This window comes from Salvelinus fontinalis, chromosome 30, assembly GCF_029448725.1.
Source record: "Salvelinus fontinalis isolate EN_2023a chromosome 30, ASM2944872v1, whole genome shotgun sequence".
Lineage (NCBI taxonomy): Eukaryota > Metazoa > Chordata > Actinopteri > Salmoniformes > Salmonidae > Salvelinus > Salvelinus fontinalis.
In genome coordinates this window covers 30,937,502-30,957,713 of record NC_074694.1, presented here as the reverse complement: position 1 = coordinate 30,957,713, position 20,212 = coordinate 30,937,502, and the positions used below count along the sequence as shown (strand labels likewise).

The 20,212-nt window shown below is 43.6% G+C and overlaps 1 protein-coding gene across 1 annotated transcript in view; it reads right to left on the bottom strand.

Annotated features, from left to right (window-relative positions):
- dnah9 (dynein, axonemal, heavy chain 9) overlaps nt 1-20,212 on the bottom strand; it is a 130,601-nt gene that overhangs the window by 57,711 nt on the left and 52,678 nt on the right. The window contains exons 46-52 of the mRNA XM_055890440.1: nt 11,797-11,958; nt 10,476-10,672; nt 10,085-10,247; nt 9,733-9,856; nt 7,363-7,505; nt 6,470-6,631; nt 6,048-6,281 (exon numbers count right to left, since the gene is read on the bottom strand). Of these exons, the coding sequence (XP_055746415.1) occupies nt 6,048-6,281; nt 6,470-6,631; nt 7,363-7,505; nt 9,733-9,856; nt 10,085-10,247; nt 10,476-10,672; nt 11,797-11,958 (1,185 nt within the window). The remainder of the gene's footprint in view (nt 1-6,047; nt 6,282-6,469; nt 6,632-7,362; nt 7,506-9,732; nt 9,857-10,084; nt 10,248-10,475; nt 10,673-11,796; nt 11,959-20,212) is intronic.

Sequence of the window (20,212 nt, the reverse complement as noted above, 5' to 3'; positions counted from 1 at the left end):
CACCGTGCTTCTACACCTGCATTGCTTGCTGTTTGGGGTTTTAGGTTGGGTTTCTCTACAGCACTTTGTGACATCAGCTGATGTAAGAAGGTCTTAATTAATAAATACATGTGATTGATTGATCAGAAATAGAGTGTAGACATTGTTAATGTTGTAAATTACTATTGTAGCTGGAAATGGCGGATTTTTTATTGAATATCTACATAGGTGTACAGAGGCCCATTATCAGCAACCATCACTCCTGTGTTCCAATGGCACGTTGTGTTAGCTAATACAAGTTTATCATTTTAAAAGGCTAATCGATCATTAGAAAACACATTTGCAATTATGTTAGCACAGCTGAAAATGGTTGTGCTGATTAAAGAAGCAATAAAACTGCCCTTCTTCAGACTAGTTGAGTATCTGGAGTATCAGCATTTGTGGGTTCGATTACAGGCTCAAAATGGCCAGAAACCAAGAACTTTCTTCTGAAACTCGTCAGTTTATTCTTGTTCTGAGAAATGAAGGATATTCCATGCGAAAGATTGCCAAGAAACTTAAGATCTCGTACAACGCTGTGTAATACTCCCTTCACAGAACATCGCAAACTGTCTCTAACCAGAATAGAAAGAGGAGTGGGAGGCCCGGTGCACAACTGAGAAAGAGGACAAGTACATTAGAGTGTTTAGTTTGAGAAACAGACGCCTCACAAGTTCTCAATTGGCAGCTTTATTAAATAGTACCCGCAAAACACCAGTCTCAACGTCAACAGTGAGGAGGCAACTCTGGGATGCTGGCCTTCTAGGCAGAGTTCCTCTGTCCAGTGTCTGTGTTCTTTTGCCCATCTTAATCTTTTATTTTTATTGGCCAGTCTGAGATATGGCTTTTTCTTTGCAACTCTGCCTAGAAGGCCAGAATGCCAGAGTTTTCTCAGAACACGAATAGACAAAGAAAGTTATTTGTTTCTGGCCATTTTTAGCTTGTAATCGAACCTAGTCTAAAGAAGGCCAGTTTTCTTGCTTCTGTTTCTCAGACTATACACTCTAATGTACTTGTCCTCTTGCTCAGTTGTTGCTTCTTTAATCAGGACAACAGTTTTAGCTGTGCTAACATAATTGCAAAAGGGTTTTCTAATGATCAATTAGCCTTTTAAAATGATAAACTTGGATTAGCTAACACAACATGCCATTGGAACACAGGAGTGATGGTTGCTGATAATGGGCCTCTGTACGCATATGTAGATATTCCATAAAAAATCTGCCGTTTCCAGCTACAATAGTCATTTACAACATTAACAATGTCAACACTGTATTTCTGATCAATTTGATGTTATTTTAATGGACAAAAAATGTGCTTTTCTTTCAAAATCAAGGACATTTCTAAGTGACCCCAAACTTTTGAACGGTAGTGTATACAGTTGGGAGTCAGAAGTTTATATACACCTTAGCCAAATACATTTAAACTCCGTTTTTCACAATTCCTAAAATGTAATCCTTGTAAAAATTCCCTGTCTTAGGTCACTTAGGATCATCACTTTATTTTAAGAATGCGAAATGTCAGAATAATAGCAGAGAGAATGATTTATTTTAGCTTTCATTTCTTTCATCACATTCCCAGTGGGTCAGACGTTTACATACACACAATTAGTATTTAGTAGCATTGTCTTTAAATTGTTTAACTTGGGTCAAACGGACACCTTCCACAAGCTCCCACAATAAGTTGGGTGAATTTTGGCCCATTCCTCCTGACAGAGCTGGTGTAACTGAATCAGGTTTGTAGGCCTCCTTGCTCGCACACGCCTTTTCAGTTCTGCCCACAAATGTTCTATGGGATTGAGGTCAGGGCTTTGTGATGGCCACTCCAATACCTTGACTTTGTTGTCCTTAAGCCATTTTGCCACAACTTTGGAAGTATGCTTGGGGTCATTGCCCATTTGGAAGACCCATTTATGACCAACCTTTAACTTCCTGACTGATGTCTTGAGATGTTGCTTCAATATATCCACATAATTTTCCTCCCTCACGACGCCATCTGTTTTGTTAAGTTCACCTGTCCCTCCTGCAGCAAAGCACCCCCACAACATGATGCTGCCACCCCCATGCTTCACGGTTGAGATGGTGTTCTTCGCCTTGCAAACCTTCCCCTTTTCCCTCCAAACATAACGATGGTCATTGTGGCCAAACAGTTCTATTTTTGTTTCATCAGACCAGAGGACATTTCTCCAAATAGTATGATCTTTGTCCCCATGTGCAGTTGCAAACCGTAGTCTGGCTTTTTTATGGCGGTTTTGGAGCAGTGGCTTCTTCCTTGCTGAACGACCTTTCAGGTTATCTCAATATAGGACTCGTTTTACTGTGGATATAGATACTTTTGTACCTGTTTCCTCCAGCATCTTCACAAGGTCTTTTGCTGTTGTTCTGGGATTGATTTGCACTTTTCGCACCAAAGTACATTCATCTCTAGGAGACAGAATGCGTCTCTTTCCTGAGCGGTATGATGGCTGCGTGGTCACAGGATGCTTATACTTGCGTACTATTGTTTGTACAGATGAACGCGGTACCTTCAGGCGTTTGGAAATTGCTCCCAAGGATGAACCAGACTTGTGGAGGTCTACAATTTTTTTTCTGAGGTCTTGGCTGACTTCTTTTGATTTTCCAATGATGTCAAGCAAAGAGGCACTGAGTTTGAAGGTAGGCCTTGAAATATATCCACAGGTACACCTCCAAATGACTCAAATTATGTCAATTAGCCTATCAGAAGCTTCTAAAGCCATGCCATCCTTTTCTGGAATTGTCCAAGCTGTTTAAAGGCACAGTCAACTTAGTGTATGTAAACTTCTGACCCACTGGAATTGTGATACAGTGAACTATAAGTGAAATAATCTGTCTGTAAACAATTGATGGAAATATTACTTGTGTCAGGCACAAAGTAGATGTCCTAACTGACTTGCCAAAACTATAGTTTGTTAACAAGAAATGTGTGGTGGTTGAAAAACAAGTTTTAATGACTCCAACATAAGTGTATGTAAACTTCCGACTTCAACTGTATCTACTGGATAATTTAATAGCGTTAGGCACTAGAACTGTAATCAGAAACACACAGACAGACACACACACACACATGCATGCATGCAGGTACAAACACACACTCATGCCACACACACACACACACACACTCATGCCACACACACACACACACACACACACACACACACACACACTCATGCCACACACACACACACTCATGCCACACATATACACACACACACACACACTTATGCCACACACACACACACACACACACACACACACACACACACACACACACACACACACACACACTTATGCCACACACACACACACACACACACACACACATGCACACACACAAATGAAAACCTGAAACACACACAATTTCCACAGAATGCGTGCATGTTTCTACATTACCATCTGACTTCGTCAAAATGTTGCACAGGGGAAATAAAACAGAGTGATTTTTGTTGTTCTTTGAGATAATTAACTAAACATGATGTGAAAGAGCTGAGGGTGTTGTGTAGAAGATGTCTCTGTTGGGTCCTGATGAAATCAACCCAGACAGAACCTGACGAGCACCGAGTGAGCCATCAGAGTGATGGGTGAGAGGGGGGATATGGAGGGAATGAGAGGGAGAGAGAGAGACAGAGAGGGATGGAGAGAGCGAGAGAGAGACAGAGAGAGAGATAGATGGATGGATGGCGAGAGAGAGATAACTAATTGCTGTGAGACATGGCTGTGAGATAAACAGTGAAATCGCTCTACATCTGGACAGCTCTCTAAATACATGTAAACACGTACCACTGTGTATGGGACTATCTAACACCCACACATAATACCCTAGCTTCTAGACAGGGTGTGTTGTCTTTATCAATTAAAATCCGTATAACTGCCTTACCGCCCTCCCTCTATGGAAGATGAAATTCTGTCCAGGTGGATCTAAACAAACCTAAAGTTATTTCCAAGATCTAATTTACAGGAGAGCAAGTATTTTCCCCTACAGCACCATAACCAGTTCATCAGACTGGGAGTCTGGGACCGATACATTAGAACTCATAAGATCATGTTATCAGAACAGCGACACGTGGTTGAAAAAGCAGAACTATTTTCCCTTAATCATTAAAGGCCCAGTGCAGTTGAAATTACGTTTTGCCTGTGTTTTCTATAATATTGTACAATAGCTAATGAAACTAACACTGTACAAGTGTGAAAAAAATTGGATCAGTGTTGTTTCCTGATAGTTGCTGGTTGAAAATACAATCTACAACTTAATTGTTACCTAGAAAGGATTTGATATTGATATATAAAAACGGCTGCATTGGGCCTTTAAATCATTTTTATATATAACCTCCTATTTTTCCTTTCTCTGGCTCCCTGTCAGGGATCTGTGGATGAGGGTAGATTGGAGGTTAGAACCCTCACATTTACACGACTGGAGATGAGACATTAGCCTCCCACAGCGATTAGTGTCAGAGAGACAAAAGAAGAGGAGGAGGTGTGTATGTGTGTGTGTGTGTGTGTGTGAGTGTGTGTGTGTGTGTGTGTGTGTGTGTGTGTAGGTTCATTATAAAGAGTATAAGAGCACTGTTCGCCCACGCAACTCCACACTGATAGAGGCAGGTCTAGGAGCCACACACACACACACACACACACACACACACACACACACACACACACACACACACACACACACACACACACACACACACACACACACACACACACACACACACACACACACACACACACACACACACACACACACAGACACACACGTGTATGTGCATGTGTGTGTGTAGCGCAAAAACTCATCTCCCCTGATCCGCTCCCAGATACATCCTGTGGTATCAGCGCATCTCAGCTCCAACCCACTCGCTCTCCTCTCATTAAAACACTATTAACACTCATCATCCAAGATGGCTGCCGCAAAAACAGACCAAAATCCAGACCAGAGGAGCTGAATACAGCCCACAGGAATCCCTTTAATATGTTCTCTGGGGAGCCGATGAGTCATTTTCAGCCTCATCTCCCCGCTTTAACCCCTGCAACCTTGTTTATTGTTGTTTACCAGACAGCCGATCTCTGACTTTCTGAATTAAGTGTTGATGTTACGAAACAAGTACATTTATTGCAAGAGGCTTGTCAGAGGGACGTGAACCCATATAGAAAGAGCATTAATGAAGCCTGTTGTAAAAGGGGTCAGGGGGTGGAACTGTAATGAACAGTCAACGCAATTACAGGGTAAGTATGTACTGTAATGTATGTATGTGACCTGCTGGGTATTCCTATAGGGGGTTGGTGACACATTGTAATGCATTAATGCTATTCACGTTGGAGGGTGTGTGTGTGTGTGTCACCAACACTATAATTAGACTCTCCTGCGTGTGTGACTCGCTGATGTGTTCATGTCCCTTCAAGTGTTGAATCAGTGAACATACACTGAGTGTACAAAACATTAGGAACACCTAACCTAATATTGAGTTGCACCCCAATTTGCCCTCAGGACAGCCTCAATTTGTTGATGACTCTACAAGGTGTCAAAAGCGTTCCACAGGGATGCTGGCCTATGCTGACTCCAATACCTCTAAAAATCATTCTTTAACCTGTCTCCTCCCCTTCATCTACACTGATTGAAGTGGATTTAACAAGTGACATCAATAAGGGATCATAACTTCACCTGGATTCACCTGGTCTATGTCATGGAAAGAGCATGTTTTGTACACTCAGTGTACAGATCAGTACATGAAAAACATGAACGCATAAAGGTACTTATACAGGCATCAGCGTCAACTTGGTAAGGGCCTGTATGGAGGAGCACAGGTTGAGGTACTGTTGGGTTTCAGGTGAGTTAAAGGAAACATGTGACTACAGAGGAGGTAAGGTGAGAGAATATATGGATATATATATATTTTTACCTGAGCGGAGGAGCTGTTGAGTTTCTACAGGCCGTTCTCCAGCCTCTCCATCTTGGTGGTTAAGGTGAGGAAGAGACCGGTACAGTAGGTTAAGTTAGAATAAAGTAAGGTAAGGTCTGACCTGAGCGGACGTGCTGTTGAGTTTCTGTAGGCCGTTCTCCAGGCGTTCCATCTTCATGGTGAGATCTCTGCTCTTATTGGCCAGCAGGCTTTGGTACAGCTTGATCTGCTCCAGGAAGGACTTGGGCGTGGTGTAGTTATAGCGCCTCTCATTGGACAGGTACTCCTTGGAGGTGTGGTTCACACTGACATGGACGTAGGCCATGAACTTACTCACTGACTCCTTCAGCTCCGGCTGGGAGGACAACAGAGGTAGAGTCTTAGAGGTTTTATTGTGGATGATGATTACGAAAGAGAGGGAGAGAGAATGAGAGAGAAAGAAAAGTGTGAGAGAGAAAGAGAGAAACATAGAGAGCGAGAATGAGAGAGATAGAGTGGGAAAGAAAAGTGTGAGAGACAAAGAGAGAGAAGGAGAGATCTCACTTCAATGTTGTCGACCTCTTGTAGGAACTTGAGGCTGACAGACTCCAGCGCCTCCTGTGGCCACTCATGGAACCAGTCAATGGCTGTACAGTTAACCACAGCTGGGAACTTCCTGCTACGCACCCGCAACTTACTGCCCACTGGAGAAAAGCACAGGGCCACCTACACACACAGAGAAACACATACACACACCGTCAGCCCACTGCCCCCAGGGGAGAAACACACAGCCACCTACCTAGCACAGGGATGAGGAATCCAGCTGTATGTGTTTATGTGCGTGCCTGTGTGTATGTGTGTCCACCTTTGTATTTGTGTGTGTGTGTGTGTGTGTGTGTGTGTGTGTGTGTGTGTGTGTGTGTGTGTGTGTGTGTGTGTGTGTGTGTGTGTGTGTGTGTGTGTGTGTGTGTGTGTGTATATGTGTGTGATCCAGCCTCTCTAAACACCGACCAATGGGACTCTACTACCCTAATTTATTCTGCTCCAAACCTCATCATAATAATAATACTGCTAACCCCTGGCCTGACGCTTTCCCTCAGACAACAGGGTATAGTGGTGGCACGATCTCATCAGGACTGTAGTCACACAGAGAGAAATGCTGGCCTACAGTTCATACCCAAACTAAAGCTCTCACAGCAATATAATAAGACTAGACCTTACTAAAAAAAAAAATATCTGAAAAATGTCATGAACCTCTGAAGAATATAATCTCTATGGTCTGACACAGGAGGTGGTAACAACTCAAAAGGCAAAGCTGGTTACAAAAACCTGTTTACAACCACTTCTAGACCACTTTCATTTGAATTATTATTATTAACGTTTCTCAACTTCTTACACCGAGAGAGATATGAAATTCAAAGAAACGCTCCATGTCCCTGAACAAGACAGTTTGTCACCTTGAGCTGCCTGCGGACTCGATCGATGAAGAACTTCCAGCAGTTTTCCCGGGTGTCAATCATTCCAAGTCCTCGCACCTCGTTCCTGACGCTCCCGATGATGTTCTCCACCTCGTCATCTGGGAACAGGTCAGGAATCTCACCTGGGATAGAATATTCACATCACACAGAGACATGGTGGGTAACGTACAGTCCTGGGGGGCTACTGTGTATGCAGGTTTCTGTTCCAGACCATTACTAACACGTCACAATTTGACTACGTGGAAATGTACATTTCTAAGCGCAAGTGCCATAGCTGCTACCTGTGCATCCCACATATAGAGTAACATATTGGAACACTCACATGTTATTGAAGTATCTAAACCAATGGGGATCTCACCGATCATATAACATTCAAGCCTAAACCAATAGGGAGCTCACCTACAATAGAACATTTAGATCTAAACCAATAGGGAGCTCACCTACAATATAACATCCAGATCTAAACCAATAGGGAGCTCACCTACAATACAACATTCAGATCTAAACCAATAGGGAGCTCACCTACAATATAACATCCAGATCTAAACCAATAGGGAGCTCACCTACAATAGAACGTTCAGATCTAAACCAATAGGGATCTCACCTACAATATAACATTCAGATCTAAACCAATAGGGAGCTCACCTACAATAGAACATCCAGATCTAAACCAATAGGGAGCTCACCTACAATAGAACGTTCAGATCTAAACCAATAGGGAGCTCACCTACAATATAACATTCAGATCTAAACCAATAGGGAGCTCACCTGCAATATAACATTCAGATCTAAACCAATAGGGAGCTCACCTACAATATAACATTCAGATCTAAACCAATAGGGAGCTCACCTACAATAGAACATTCAGATCTAAACCAATAGGGAGCTCACCTACAATACAACATTCAGATCTAAACCAATAGGGAGCTCACCTACAATAGAACGTTCAGATCTAAACCAATAGGGAGCTCACCTACAATAGAACGTTCAGATCTAAACCAATAGGGAGCTCACCTACAATAGAACGTTCAGATCTAAACCAATAGGGAGCTCACCTACAATAGAACGTTCAGATCTAAACCAATAGGGAGCTCACCTACAATAGAACGTTCAGATCTAAACCAATAGGGAGCTCACCTACAATAGAACGTTCAGATCTAAACCAATAGGGAGCTCACCTACAATAGAACATTCAGATCTAAACCAATAGGGAGCTCACCTACAATAGAACGTTCAGATCTAAACCAATAGGGAGCTCACCTACAATAGAACGTTCAGATCTAAACCAATAGGGAGCTCACCTACAATATAACGTTCAAATCTAAACCAATAGGGAGCTCACCTACAATAGAACGTTCAGATCTAAACCAATAGGGAGCTCACCTACAATATAACGTTCAGATCTAAACCAATAGGGAGCTCACCTACAATAGAACATTCAGATCTAAACCAATAGGGAGCTCACCTACAATATAACGTTCAGATCTAAACCAATAGGGAGCTCACCTACAATAGAACATTCAGATCTAAACCAATAGGGAGCTCACCTACAATAGAACATTCAGATCGATATTACAACAACAAAAAAGTTACTTCAAACAACGAACACTGTTTTCCCCCTTTGTATAATTGCACATCACTTCATGCGGGATAGAAGAGCAGAATAGGTCCTGCAAATGTCTTTTTACCATGCTGGGTGCTTTATCAACAAAACAATAACAGAATGTGCTGGGGCGAACAGTGGCACTGTTTCCTCTGACGCAGAAGGGGTGTAAACAGGAGGTAGTGACAGGCGAGGGTCCTAGTGACTGGATGACTCACATCACTGATTTACGGTGAAGCTCTGAGCATTACTATTACAGTACTGCAACTCTCTGCGACTCACAGAGAGGAAGACAGAGAGGAGAAAAAAATCCTGTTTCTTTAGGTTTGTACTTCCATGTCTCCTCCTCATCCATCTGAATAATGGAATAGAATTGTAGTTTAGAGCTGACTTGTTAGTCTATCCGGAGGTGGACATTTGTGTTTGGCATCACCTCCAACAGTGATGCAGTAGCAGTGTTCCAGCACACTCACACAAAGCCATGGTAACTGGCTCTTCTTCTTTGTAAAAGGGAGAATTCTCCTCTCATTCATCTACATAGGCAGCTATTGGCAAGGCCAGATACAGTATATTGGAGCTCTTTATATTTGGCTCTGGCTTCTCCTGCCCTACCTAATGCCAACAGAGTGACACATAGCCTTCTTTCCCAATGTCCCAGCCAACCCCAATGCCAACCCCCCCTCCCCAATGTCCCAGCCAACCCCAATGCCAGCCCCCCCTCCACAATGTCCCCGTCCCAATCGTACCCGATGCCAAAAGATCGTTGACCAGAACGAGGAACTTCTCATCTGCCACCTGGGCATCAGTCATTAGCAGCACCGTGCCAACATTCTTCACGCCAGCTTTGATGTAGAGGGACGCCAGGTCAGTCTGATGGGGGGAGGGGTGACAGGAGAGAGAGAAAGAGAGAGAGAGAGAGGTGTGGAGGGAAGGAGGTAGGGAGTGGAGAAGGGAGAGAGGGAGCATTTAGCTGGTCAGCTGCTAGACATAAGTTCCCAGTAGAACAGAATGGGGAACATTTGTAGTTTAAGTCATGCAATATACAATGGTCTCGGTCAGTGCATGCAGGGGCGTGCGTGCGGGTGTGAATACGTGTACCTTGAGGTCAGGGATGCCGTAGCCTTTCCTGAGGGTGATTTGGAACACTTCCAGGTTGGAGATGAAGGCAGCTAATCGGGTGAGGCTCTGCTTGCCGCTGCCGCCCACGCCGACCAATAGAGCGTTACCACGTGGAGACTCCAGGATACGGTTGATACGGCAACTACAGGAGGGGGGAGAGAGAGAGGGAGGGGAATAAAGAGCAAGAGGGGAAAGAGAGAAGGACAAAAGCAGAGGTTTTAAGAAGCAATCGCCATTATTTACTGATGATACGGCATTAAAAGTGTTTCTCAGTTCATTTATTTTTTATTAGTGATATAGCAAAAGAGGGACTTATAATGGACCTATAATAAGTACATTAAAAAGCCAAATAGAGGTTTCTCCTTCCTACATGTGAGCCATAGCGTCTTCAAACAGAACCAGGTTGAGGACAGCGTTAACTTCGTTATAGCTGTCCAGCACCTCCAGTAGTGTTTTGTTGAGGGAGCTCCAGGACTGGACAGCCATGTACCGGGGCTCCCCCACCCCCGAGGCGAAGTGACAGAACATGTTCATCTCCCTGGCCTGCTCCAGCGTCTCCTCCATATCCTGAGGGGAGACACATTCTTTATGCATCCCAAATGGCCCCTTATTCCCTATTTAGCGCACTACTTTTGACCAGGGCCTGGGCTCTGGTTCAAAAGCAGTGCACTATATCGGGAATAGTGTGCCATTTAGGACAGAGCCTCAGTTACCTACAGTGGAACGGTTAAATGGAATCAGTCTGGACAGGGAGGAACTCAGCATTCAGCAAACAAAACATTTCCTGGAGTAGGCTACTCTGTGTTCACTTTTACTAGTTATGTTTAACACTTCAATTATTTATGATAGCAGGATGTTTCTAAACGTAGGCCTCTGAGGAAATGTACTTTCCTACAGTGTATTCCCTAAGACTCAGTTCATCTGAGAGGAACTGGGATAACTTTCTCCTTTCTCCTGTCTCTTTCTCATTAGAGAACACTTGAAAACGACTAGCTGACATGCCGGGAACCGGAGCTTAATATTTTGGTGGTGGTGTGTGTGTGTGTTCCCTCGCTGCAAAAAAGTGTGTGTGTGATCAACTTGAGGGTGTGTGTGTGTGTCTGCGTGCATTCCCCTGTGTGTGTAGGTGTCAGTTCCCTGGCTGTAAGCATGAACAGTGTGTTTGTGATAAAGTCAGGAGGGTAGGGAGTCAGGGCACAGCGGTCAGAAAACCATTAAAATGTTTTCCAATTTGCTGGGCTGGTGGCCCAGGCCCTGACAGTCAGACCCTTCTCCTGATTACTATTCTCTCCATTCCCCTCCTCTTCCCTCTCCTCGCTGCGCTGGTCACTGATGTCCGGCCTCCGACTCTGAGCAGGCTGTCTAATGATTTCCGCCCTCCACCTCTTGCTCCGTCTTCCTCTGCTGAACTTGGTAAAACTCTCTCCCCAACAGTGTGTATGTGTGTGTGTATGTGTGTGAGTCAGAGTGTGTTTGCATGCCTGTGTGTGAAGTGTGTGTGTGTGAAATGTGTGTGCCCGTGCTGCTGTCTGTGGGTGTACGTCCAAGTGCGTGCCTGCGTGTGTGTGTGCCTGTGGGTGTGTGCCTGCGTGTGTGTGCCTGTGTGTGTGTGTAGGGGTGTACGTCCACGTGCTTGCCTGCGTGTGTGTCTCTATTTCTTTGGGTGTAACTTGGTAAAACTCTCTCCTTACCTCATAGAACTTTTTCACAGTGTCTGCCTGCAGCTTATCAAAGGCCTGTGTGTCTCTGTCCTCCACCATCTTGTCTCTGTAGACACGGTTGGACTCATGGAGGTAGATCTTCACCAGATCCACAGGACCCCTCAGACACTCACTGGTGCAGAACAGAATACCCTGGACAGGACAGGAGGCAGATAAGGTCAGGTTATACCGTAAAAAGGTACGGTAAACGTGGGTAAGTCGATAACTGTTGGGGCTAAATGCTGGTAGAAAGGGAGTGAGAGAAAGTAAGACCAGGGGTTTATGTAAGTGCAAAAATTAATCAATGGGACTTCTTGGTTTGATTTCATGTATATATTCTGAGCAATCACTGTTTAAGAGACAAATATTTCATAAAAGTAAGACTATTTATCATACTTTTCTCTTCACAAGCTAAACCCTGGCTTCTCCAACACGCTCCCAAATGAACTGAATGACATAAACTTCAGATCAATCAAATAATACCTTCCAACAGATGAATGTCTAACTAATCTAAGATGATATGCTTTGCTCTGGATGAGCTAAACACTAACATTGTCCCACAGGGAAAGACTAGAACTCATCCATGTCTCAGTGTAATCCCATCTCCTCTCCCAGCAGCTGTTCTAGCATGAGGAATAGGCCCGGTGAAGCTCCGGCACTGTTTGTCCCTTTCTGCGGCCCGTCACCGAGGGAGAAAAAACACAAACTAACAGATGCTGTGTGCTCCAGGCAGCAGGACGTATGCAAATCAACGTCGTCATCAACACCTCGCGTGTTACAGCCAACTGAATCCGATCTGATGATGACTGTCGTAACGGAGTGCGTTGGAGGTGTCTGTGTAATATCTTCCTCTCCTTTTCCTCCAGTCATCCTTTGGCAGCCCCCCCCCCCCCCCACCACCCCTCTTCCCCCTCTATCATTGTCCACAGAAGAGAGGGATTGGGTATGAGTCAGAGCCTTCAGACTGTTCTCTCTGCTACCGATGCACCAAGTCTAGGACCAGCCTCTACCCCCAAGCCATAAGACTGCTAAACAGTTAGTTAAAATAGTTAACCAATAGCTACCTGGACTATCTGCATTAACCCTTCTTGCACTCTTTTGATTCATCAAATGCGCTGATGTTACTGTTTACTATCTATCCTGTTGCCTAGTCACTTTTTTCTGACCTACATGTACAAGTCAACCTCAATTACTGGTACCCCGTGTATATAGCCAAGTTATCGTTACTCATTGTGTATTTATTCCTTGTGTTATACTTTTTCTATTATTTATATATATATATATATAATTTTCTCTCTGTATTATTGGGAAGTGCCCGTAAGTAAGCATTTCACTGCTAGTCTACAACTGTTGTTTACAAAGCATGTGACAAATACAATTTGATTTGATTTCGTCTGAGGCTTGTTTCCTCTCCTCTCTGCCGACCAGTCGCTCTGGGTTCCAAACAATGCCTCTCCTCCTCCCTGGTTAACTACTACAGCTATCTCCAGCTCAGCGGACTGGGCTTTCTACGTTAGACAGACAGTACAATTAGGGTTGCACATTGGGGAATATTCAGAGGTGAAACTTTCCGTGGGAATTAACGGGAATATATGGGAAATAACGGAAATATATGCACATTTATATTCATATCATTTAAATGTAGATGTTTTTTTGCATTGGATATATTTCCCATATCATATGGAGACAGAAACATAAACCTTTTACCTTATCATAAGTAGACATAATTGCAAATTATGAAATCCTGACAATAGAAATAAATACAAATATTTAGTTACGAATTGAACTTTAATTAAATGAGTTGATTCTTCACATGGAATGATTTCACTGAACAATAAAAGAAAGGGAATATTGAATGATCCCCAATGATCCATCGCAACTCCCAAAAACGTTTTCAACATATTATCTGTAAAATGATAGTCTAGAAACTAAAGCTTTGGTTGTCGTCCTCTCAGGCTTCCATGTCTTCGCCCTGGACCTCCTCAATGTCCACCTCTTGAACATCTGACTCTGAGGCCTCATCTTCACTGTCACTTTCCAACCTTGTTGGGGATGGCTCGTTGTCAGGCTCAAAAAGCCTCAAATTTGCCCGGATGGCCACCAATTTTTCAACCCTTGTATTGGTCAACCTGTTACGTGCTTTGGTGTGTGTGTGTTCCCAAACAAGGACCAGTTGCTCACTAAGGCGGCTGATGTTGGTGGGATTTAGAGGATGACGGGGGCAACAGGGGAAAGAGCCTCAGATCCACAAAGTCCCTTCCACCAGGTGGCTGATGAAATATGTTGGCAAGTCTGCCATATTGCATCTCCATCCCAAAGCCCTTGCTTGGAAGTGTACTTCGCTAGATTGCCAAGAACCTTTCCCTCATCCGGGCCAAGGTGGCGAGACCTGGTAGTGATGACGCCATAGGCCTTGTTGATCTCTGCACCAGACAGGATGCTCTTGCCAGCGTACTTGGGGTCCAAAATGTATGCTGCGCCGTGTATGGGCTTCAGGCAGAAGTCTTCACGCTTTTTGATGTACACTGCTCAAAAAAATAAAGGGAACACTTAAACAACACAATGTAACTCCAAGTCAATCACACTTCTGTGAAATCAAACTGTCCACTTAGGAAGCAACACTGATTGACAATAAATTTCACATGCTGTTGTGCAAATGGAATGGACAACAGGTGGAAATTATAGGCAGGAGTGGTTCTGCAGGTGGTGGCCACAGACCACTTCTCAGTTCCTATGCTTCCTGGCTGATATTTTGGTCACTTTTGAATGCTGGCGGTGCTTTCACTCTAGTGGTAGCATGAGACGGAATCTACAACCCACACAAGTGGCTCAGGTAGTGCAGCTCATCCAGGATGGCACATCAATGCGAGCTGTGGCAAGAAGGTTTGCTGTGTCTGTCAGCGTAGTGTCCAGAGCATGGAGGCGCTACCAGGAGACAGGCCAGTACATCAGGAGACGTGGAGGAGGCCGTAGGAGGGCAACAACCCAGCAGCAGGACCGCTACCTCCGCCTTTGTGCAAGGAGGAGCACTGCCAGAGCCCTGCAAAATGACCTCCAGCAGGCCACAAATGTGCATGTGTCTGCTCAAACAGTCAGAAACAGACTCCATGAGGGTGGTATGAGGGCCCGACGTCCACAGGTGGGGGTTGTGCTTACAGCCCAACACCGTGCAGGACGTTTGGCATTTGCCAGAGAACACCAAGATTGGCAAATTCACCACTGGCGCCCTGTGCTCTTCACAGATGAAAGCAGGTTCACACTGAGCACATGTGACAGACGTGACAGAGTCTGGAGACGCCGTGGAGAACGTTCTGCTGCCTGCAACATCCTCCAGCATGACCGGTTTGGCGGTGGGTCAGTCATGGTGTGGGGTGGCATTTCTTTGTGGGGCCGCACAGCCCTCCATGTGCTCGCCAGAGGTAGCCTGACTGCCATTAGGTACCGAGATGAGATCCTCAGACCCCTTGTGAGACCATATGCTGGTGCAGTTGGCCCTGGGTTCCTCCTAATGCAAGACAATGCTAGACCTCATGTGGCTGGAGTGTGTCAGCAGTTCCTGCAAGAGGAAGGCATTGATGCTATGGACTGGCCCGCCCGTTCCCCAGACCTGAATCCAATTGAGCACATCTGGGACATCATGTCTCGCTCCATCCACCAACGCCACGTTGCACCACAGACTGTCCAGGAGTTGGCGGATGCTTTAGTCCAGGTCTGGGAGGAGATCCTTCAGGAGACCATCCGCCACCTCATCAGGAGCATGCCCAGGCGTTGTAGGGAGGTCATACAGGCACGTGGAGGCCACACACACTACTGAGCCTCATTTTGACTTGTTTTAAGGACATTACATAAAAGTTGGATCAGCCTGTAGTGTGGTTTTTCACTTTAATTTTGAGTATGACTCCAAATCCAGATATCCATGGGTTGATAAATTTGATTTCCATTGATAATTTTTTTGTGATTTTGTTGTCAGCACATTCAACTATGTAAAGAAAAAAGTATTTAATAAGAATATTTCATTCATTCAGATCTAGGATGTGTTATTTTAGTGTTCCCTTTATTTTTTTGAGCAGTGTATTTCAAAACAGCAGTTTACTCTGCTTGGAGCAACAGTGAAGTGGGCAGGGCAGTACGGATTTCTTCTCTTACATCTGCAAGCAGAGTCTGAACATCAGAGAGGGTGGCCTTGTCTCCGTAAATCTGCGCAATGGCTACTGCTACAGGTTTCAAGAGTTTCAGGCTGCTTACCACTCTCTCCCAAAATACATCATTCAGGAGGATCCTCTTGATGGGGCTGTCCATATCAGCAGACTGTGATATGGCCATTTCTTGGAGAGACTCCTTCCCCTCCAGGAGACTGTCAAATATGATGACAACACCACCCCAACGAGTGTTGCTGGGCAGCATCAATGTGGTGCTCTTATTCTTCTCACTTTGCTTGGTGAGGTAGATTGCTGCTATAACTTGTTGACCCTTCACATACCTAACCATTTCCTTAGCTCTCTTGTAGAGGGTATCCATTGTTTTCAGTACCATGATGTCCTTGAGGAGCAGATTCAATGCATGAACAGCACAGCCAATGGGTATGATGTGAGGGTAGGACTCCTCCACCTTAGACCAAGCAGCCTTCATGTTTCGCAGCATTGTCTGTCACCAGTGCAAGTACCTTCTCTGGTCTAAGGTCATTGATGACTGCCTTCAAGCTCATGTGCAATGTAGAGAATGGTGTGTCTGTTGTCCCTTGTGTCTGTGCTCTTGTAGAATACTGGTTGAGGGGTGGAGATGATGTAGTTAATTATTATTTGCCCACGAACATTTGACCACCCATCAGAGATGATTGCAATACAGTCTTCTTTCTCTATGATTTGCTTGACCTTCACTTGAACTCTGTTGAACTCTGCATCCAGAAAATAAGTAGATAAAGCATGTCTGGTTGGAGGGGTGTATGCTGGGAAAAGAACATTCAGAAATCTCTTCCAATACGCATTGCCTGTGAGCATCAGAGGTGAACCAGTTGCATACACAGCAAGATACACATCAGCATTTCTCTGACTACGTTCCTCCATTGAGTCAAAAAAACGTCTGATTCCAGGAGGACCATGAGCTGTTGCTATCGATAAGGTGTCTGATTCATCATTTTCACTTCGAATAGAAGTAGAGGGTCTTTTGTCAGAGGATGCTTGTCGTGAGCTTGAGGAAACTTTTTGCACTTGGCCAGATGATTCTGCATCTTTGTTGCATTCTTCACATATGATTTGGCACAGTATTTGCAGATGGACACAGCTTTTCCTTCTACATTAGCTGCAGTGAAATGTCTCCACACATCAGATTTTTTTGTGGCGTTTTCCTGTAAAGATTAGAAAAGTTAGATTAAACAACTCTTTTGTAAGATAAATGTTTTAAAATGAAACGTATGGAAATAGGTGAATTAACACTCCTCAGTTAGGAGGCTCAAGCAAGCTAAAACCCACATGGTAGCAAAAACTAACTAGCAGAAATTGTTAACAAATTAGAAATTATTTAAACACACTTTGCTGTAGGCTACTATTTACTAGTTAACAAAAAATAATGTCTGCCATATACAATCTATTCACCCCACCCAGTATTGTAATCAAAACTTACCAGAAAGCATGCAGTCCTTGGCTCAGACATTGTAGTAGTGTTGGCTCAATAGCATCTCAGTAGTGTGCAAGATCTTGAGAATCATGTGATGGAAGAGTGCACTGCACATGTGATGGAAGAATGCACTGTGCATGCAGAGGGTTGCAATTCCATTGAATTGGGGATAGTTTAACCAAAATATGCCGCAAGACCTAGAATTGCCTTATGTGTATCTCACAAAAAAAGGTTCACTGTTATAAGCTACTGTTTTTGAGAAATTTGGAAAATTTCTGGAAAAATGCTGGAAATATCCTGGAAAGTTTCTGACCCTTTGCAACCCTAAGTACAATACAGTAGACGGAGTTCTCTCTCCTAACCATGCTGACATAACTTTCTCTCATCTCTCCTGCTCTCTTTCCTCCTTTTCTGCTTCCCTCCTCCCCCTCTCCTACCCATCGCTCTTCTTCTACCTTGTTCTCTCATTCCCACTCTCCTTCTGTTCTACCAGAGCTCATTTAGGGTGATGTTCGCCAGACAGATCCCTGTTATGCCCGCTGGCCGTGTACAGCAGAAAAACAAACGATAGACAGCGTTCCTAACGGTCTGGTGCTGTGAAATGCAGTTCTCTCACAACACATCCCTATAGGAACATAGACTGTTTTTCTTGTCCTATTAGCAGGGATTTGGCTACTGGCATCTAGTTAACTATCAAACATCAACATGTCCCCATAGGATGATGGTGTTTCTGTCATCATATTAAGCTGGATCTGGCTTTGAGCTGTTGTCAGTGAAGTAACTATGAAAACTTGACAAACACTACCAAAGTGTTTAGTGATACCCTTGTGATTGTATTTCAATCAATAAGGGACGGAGAGAAACCAAAGAGTGACACAAAGAGGAGAGAGCAATACCGGAGAAAAGAACTGATCATTTCTTGTGACATCAATTCAACCTTGTGACAACTACCTTGAGGAGTGTAATTATTGGAAAATATTAGGATTTCTGGTGAAGAGAAGAAAGGCTTAGATACTATCTTGAATGTTGTCTGAACAGTTCTCTTGAAAATGTTGTAACAAAGTGTTATCCCCCGTTAGGTTCCTCAGCTTGGTTTTCCTCATTAGAGCTGATGATAATGAGGCAGTAGTCGCCTTGGGCTGATTGTACCAGTGTTCCAGTGTTTACAAAGATACTAAACTAACTGCTGCTTCATTAAAAGTCACCAAACTAATTTTCCTTAGGTAAACCTCTTCAGAAATAATCCACATTTCGCAAATTTTAATGAACACAAGAGGACAGCAAAATTGCAATAGAATAAATACTATGACGTAATGGTAAGCACCAACACAATAGGACCTGCGTGGCTATTGCACTAAAGATACTTACTAGTCCTCACTTCATCTGACTAGCTATTTCAAATAACAGGTTAGGGGCACACAATATGTCTGAAGACACTAAGACAATTTGTAAACTTTCAGGAGCTTAATTTGTAAATTAAAAACAGTGAGGACAAGCAGACAAGAGTGAATGTGGACTAGGGTGTGTGAGCAGGCAACCCTGTGTAGCTAGCTATCCTCAGGCCCTGGAGCTAGTTAGCAGCTGAATTGTGAAGACATATGGAGAGAAAAGTTCAAAAGAGAACTATGGGCTGTGTCTGAGCCCCATCTCACTTTCTCCTTATTACCCCAGCTGAAAAACAACAAGGATTCATCCTGCGCTCTCTCTCTCCTTTTGTCCCACCTTTCTCCCACACTCTCTACCGGCTTGACACCAGGGACACCACACAGACCCTTTAGAATGCAGTTTTCAACCAAAACACACAGCACTGAGACTCTTCAAAGTTCAAAAGCTAAGTTTAATGAGTTCTACCCCCATCAGGACCCTGCTATTGAAATCAATGCTGTACTGTCGTCAACGTTGATTAAAGGTCTAAAAGGTAACAAAGGGGTCAGCAGGGCTGGAGTCTATGGTCTGTAATTATAGATAATAAACGCTCTAGTGTTGAATCTATGGTCCCTCATCGTTAAAGGTGAGGTTAGAATAATTCTAATAGCTCAACCTCAACTCATTATAATTGCTAAACTTAAACTCTTAGATTTAAGGCTAATAATGATGAATAACTGAGAACCTGTTCTTTTGAAGTATGACTTACTGTACATTCCGACGTTCTGTATGCACATTTTATAAGAGGATAAGGGTGTGACTTGAAACAGTTCCAAGGCTTGGAGGTCTCAGGGAAGGAATTATGAAAACTAAAGTACTATGGTTGAATGGCTTAGAGTATTAATTATGTATTGGTGCTTGTATTAAATGAGAGTCTTTGCCCCCCTGGAATCGCTGAGGATCGTGACAGAAAAATATTGCGCATAAGCTTCTCTCTCATGACAGCTTTAGAGGTTACAGTATAATATAATATTAATTTAAATACATTAAATCGTTACAAACACCCCTGAGAGCAAATCTATTCTTCTCTCTTTTTCTGCAAATTTCAGCCTTATTTCTCTACACTAGGCACACCTTACTAAATCAATAATCATTTAGATGAGAAATTAGTTACAGTACTTTAACTTTTACCGCCTGGGGTGCAATAAAACTCTACCAAACCAAACTTTGATACAGTATATTAAAAAAGTAAAAGAGCTGGGTTTTGAGTGCACATGCCAAATCATTTAACTGGTGGTGTTTTAATGGAACGATTCATGAATGAAGGAGAACATGCCCTAGGTCTTAGTTTTGAGTGTACAGTACCAGCTTCAGTAACTGAACATTTGCATCAATGTACAAAATGTCACCAGGGATAGTAAATTGTAAA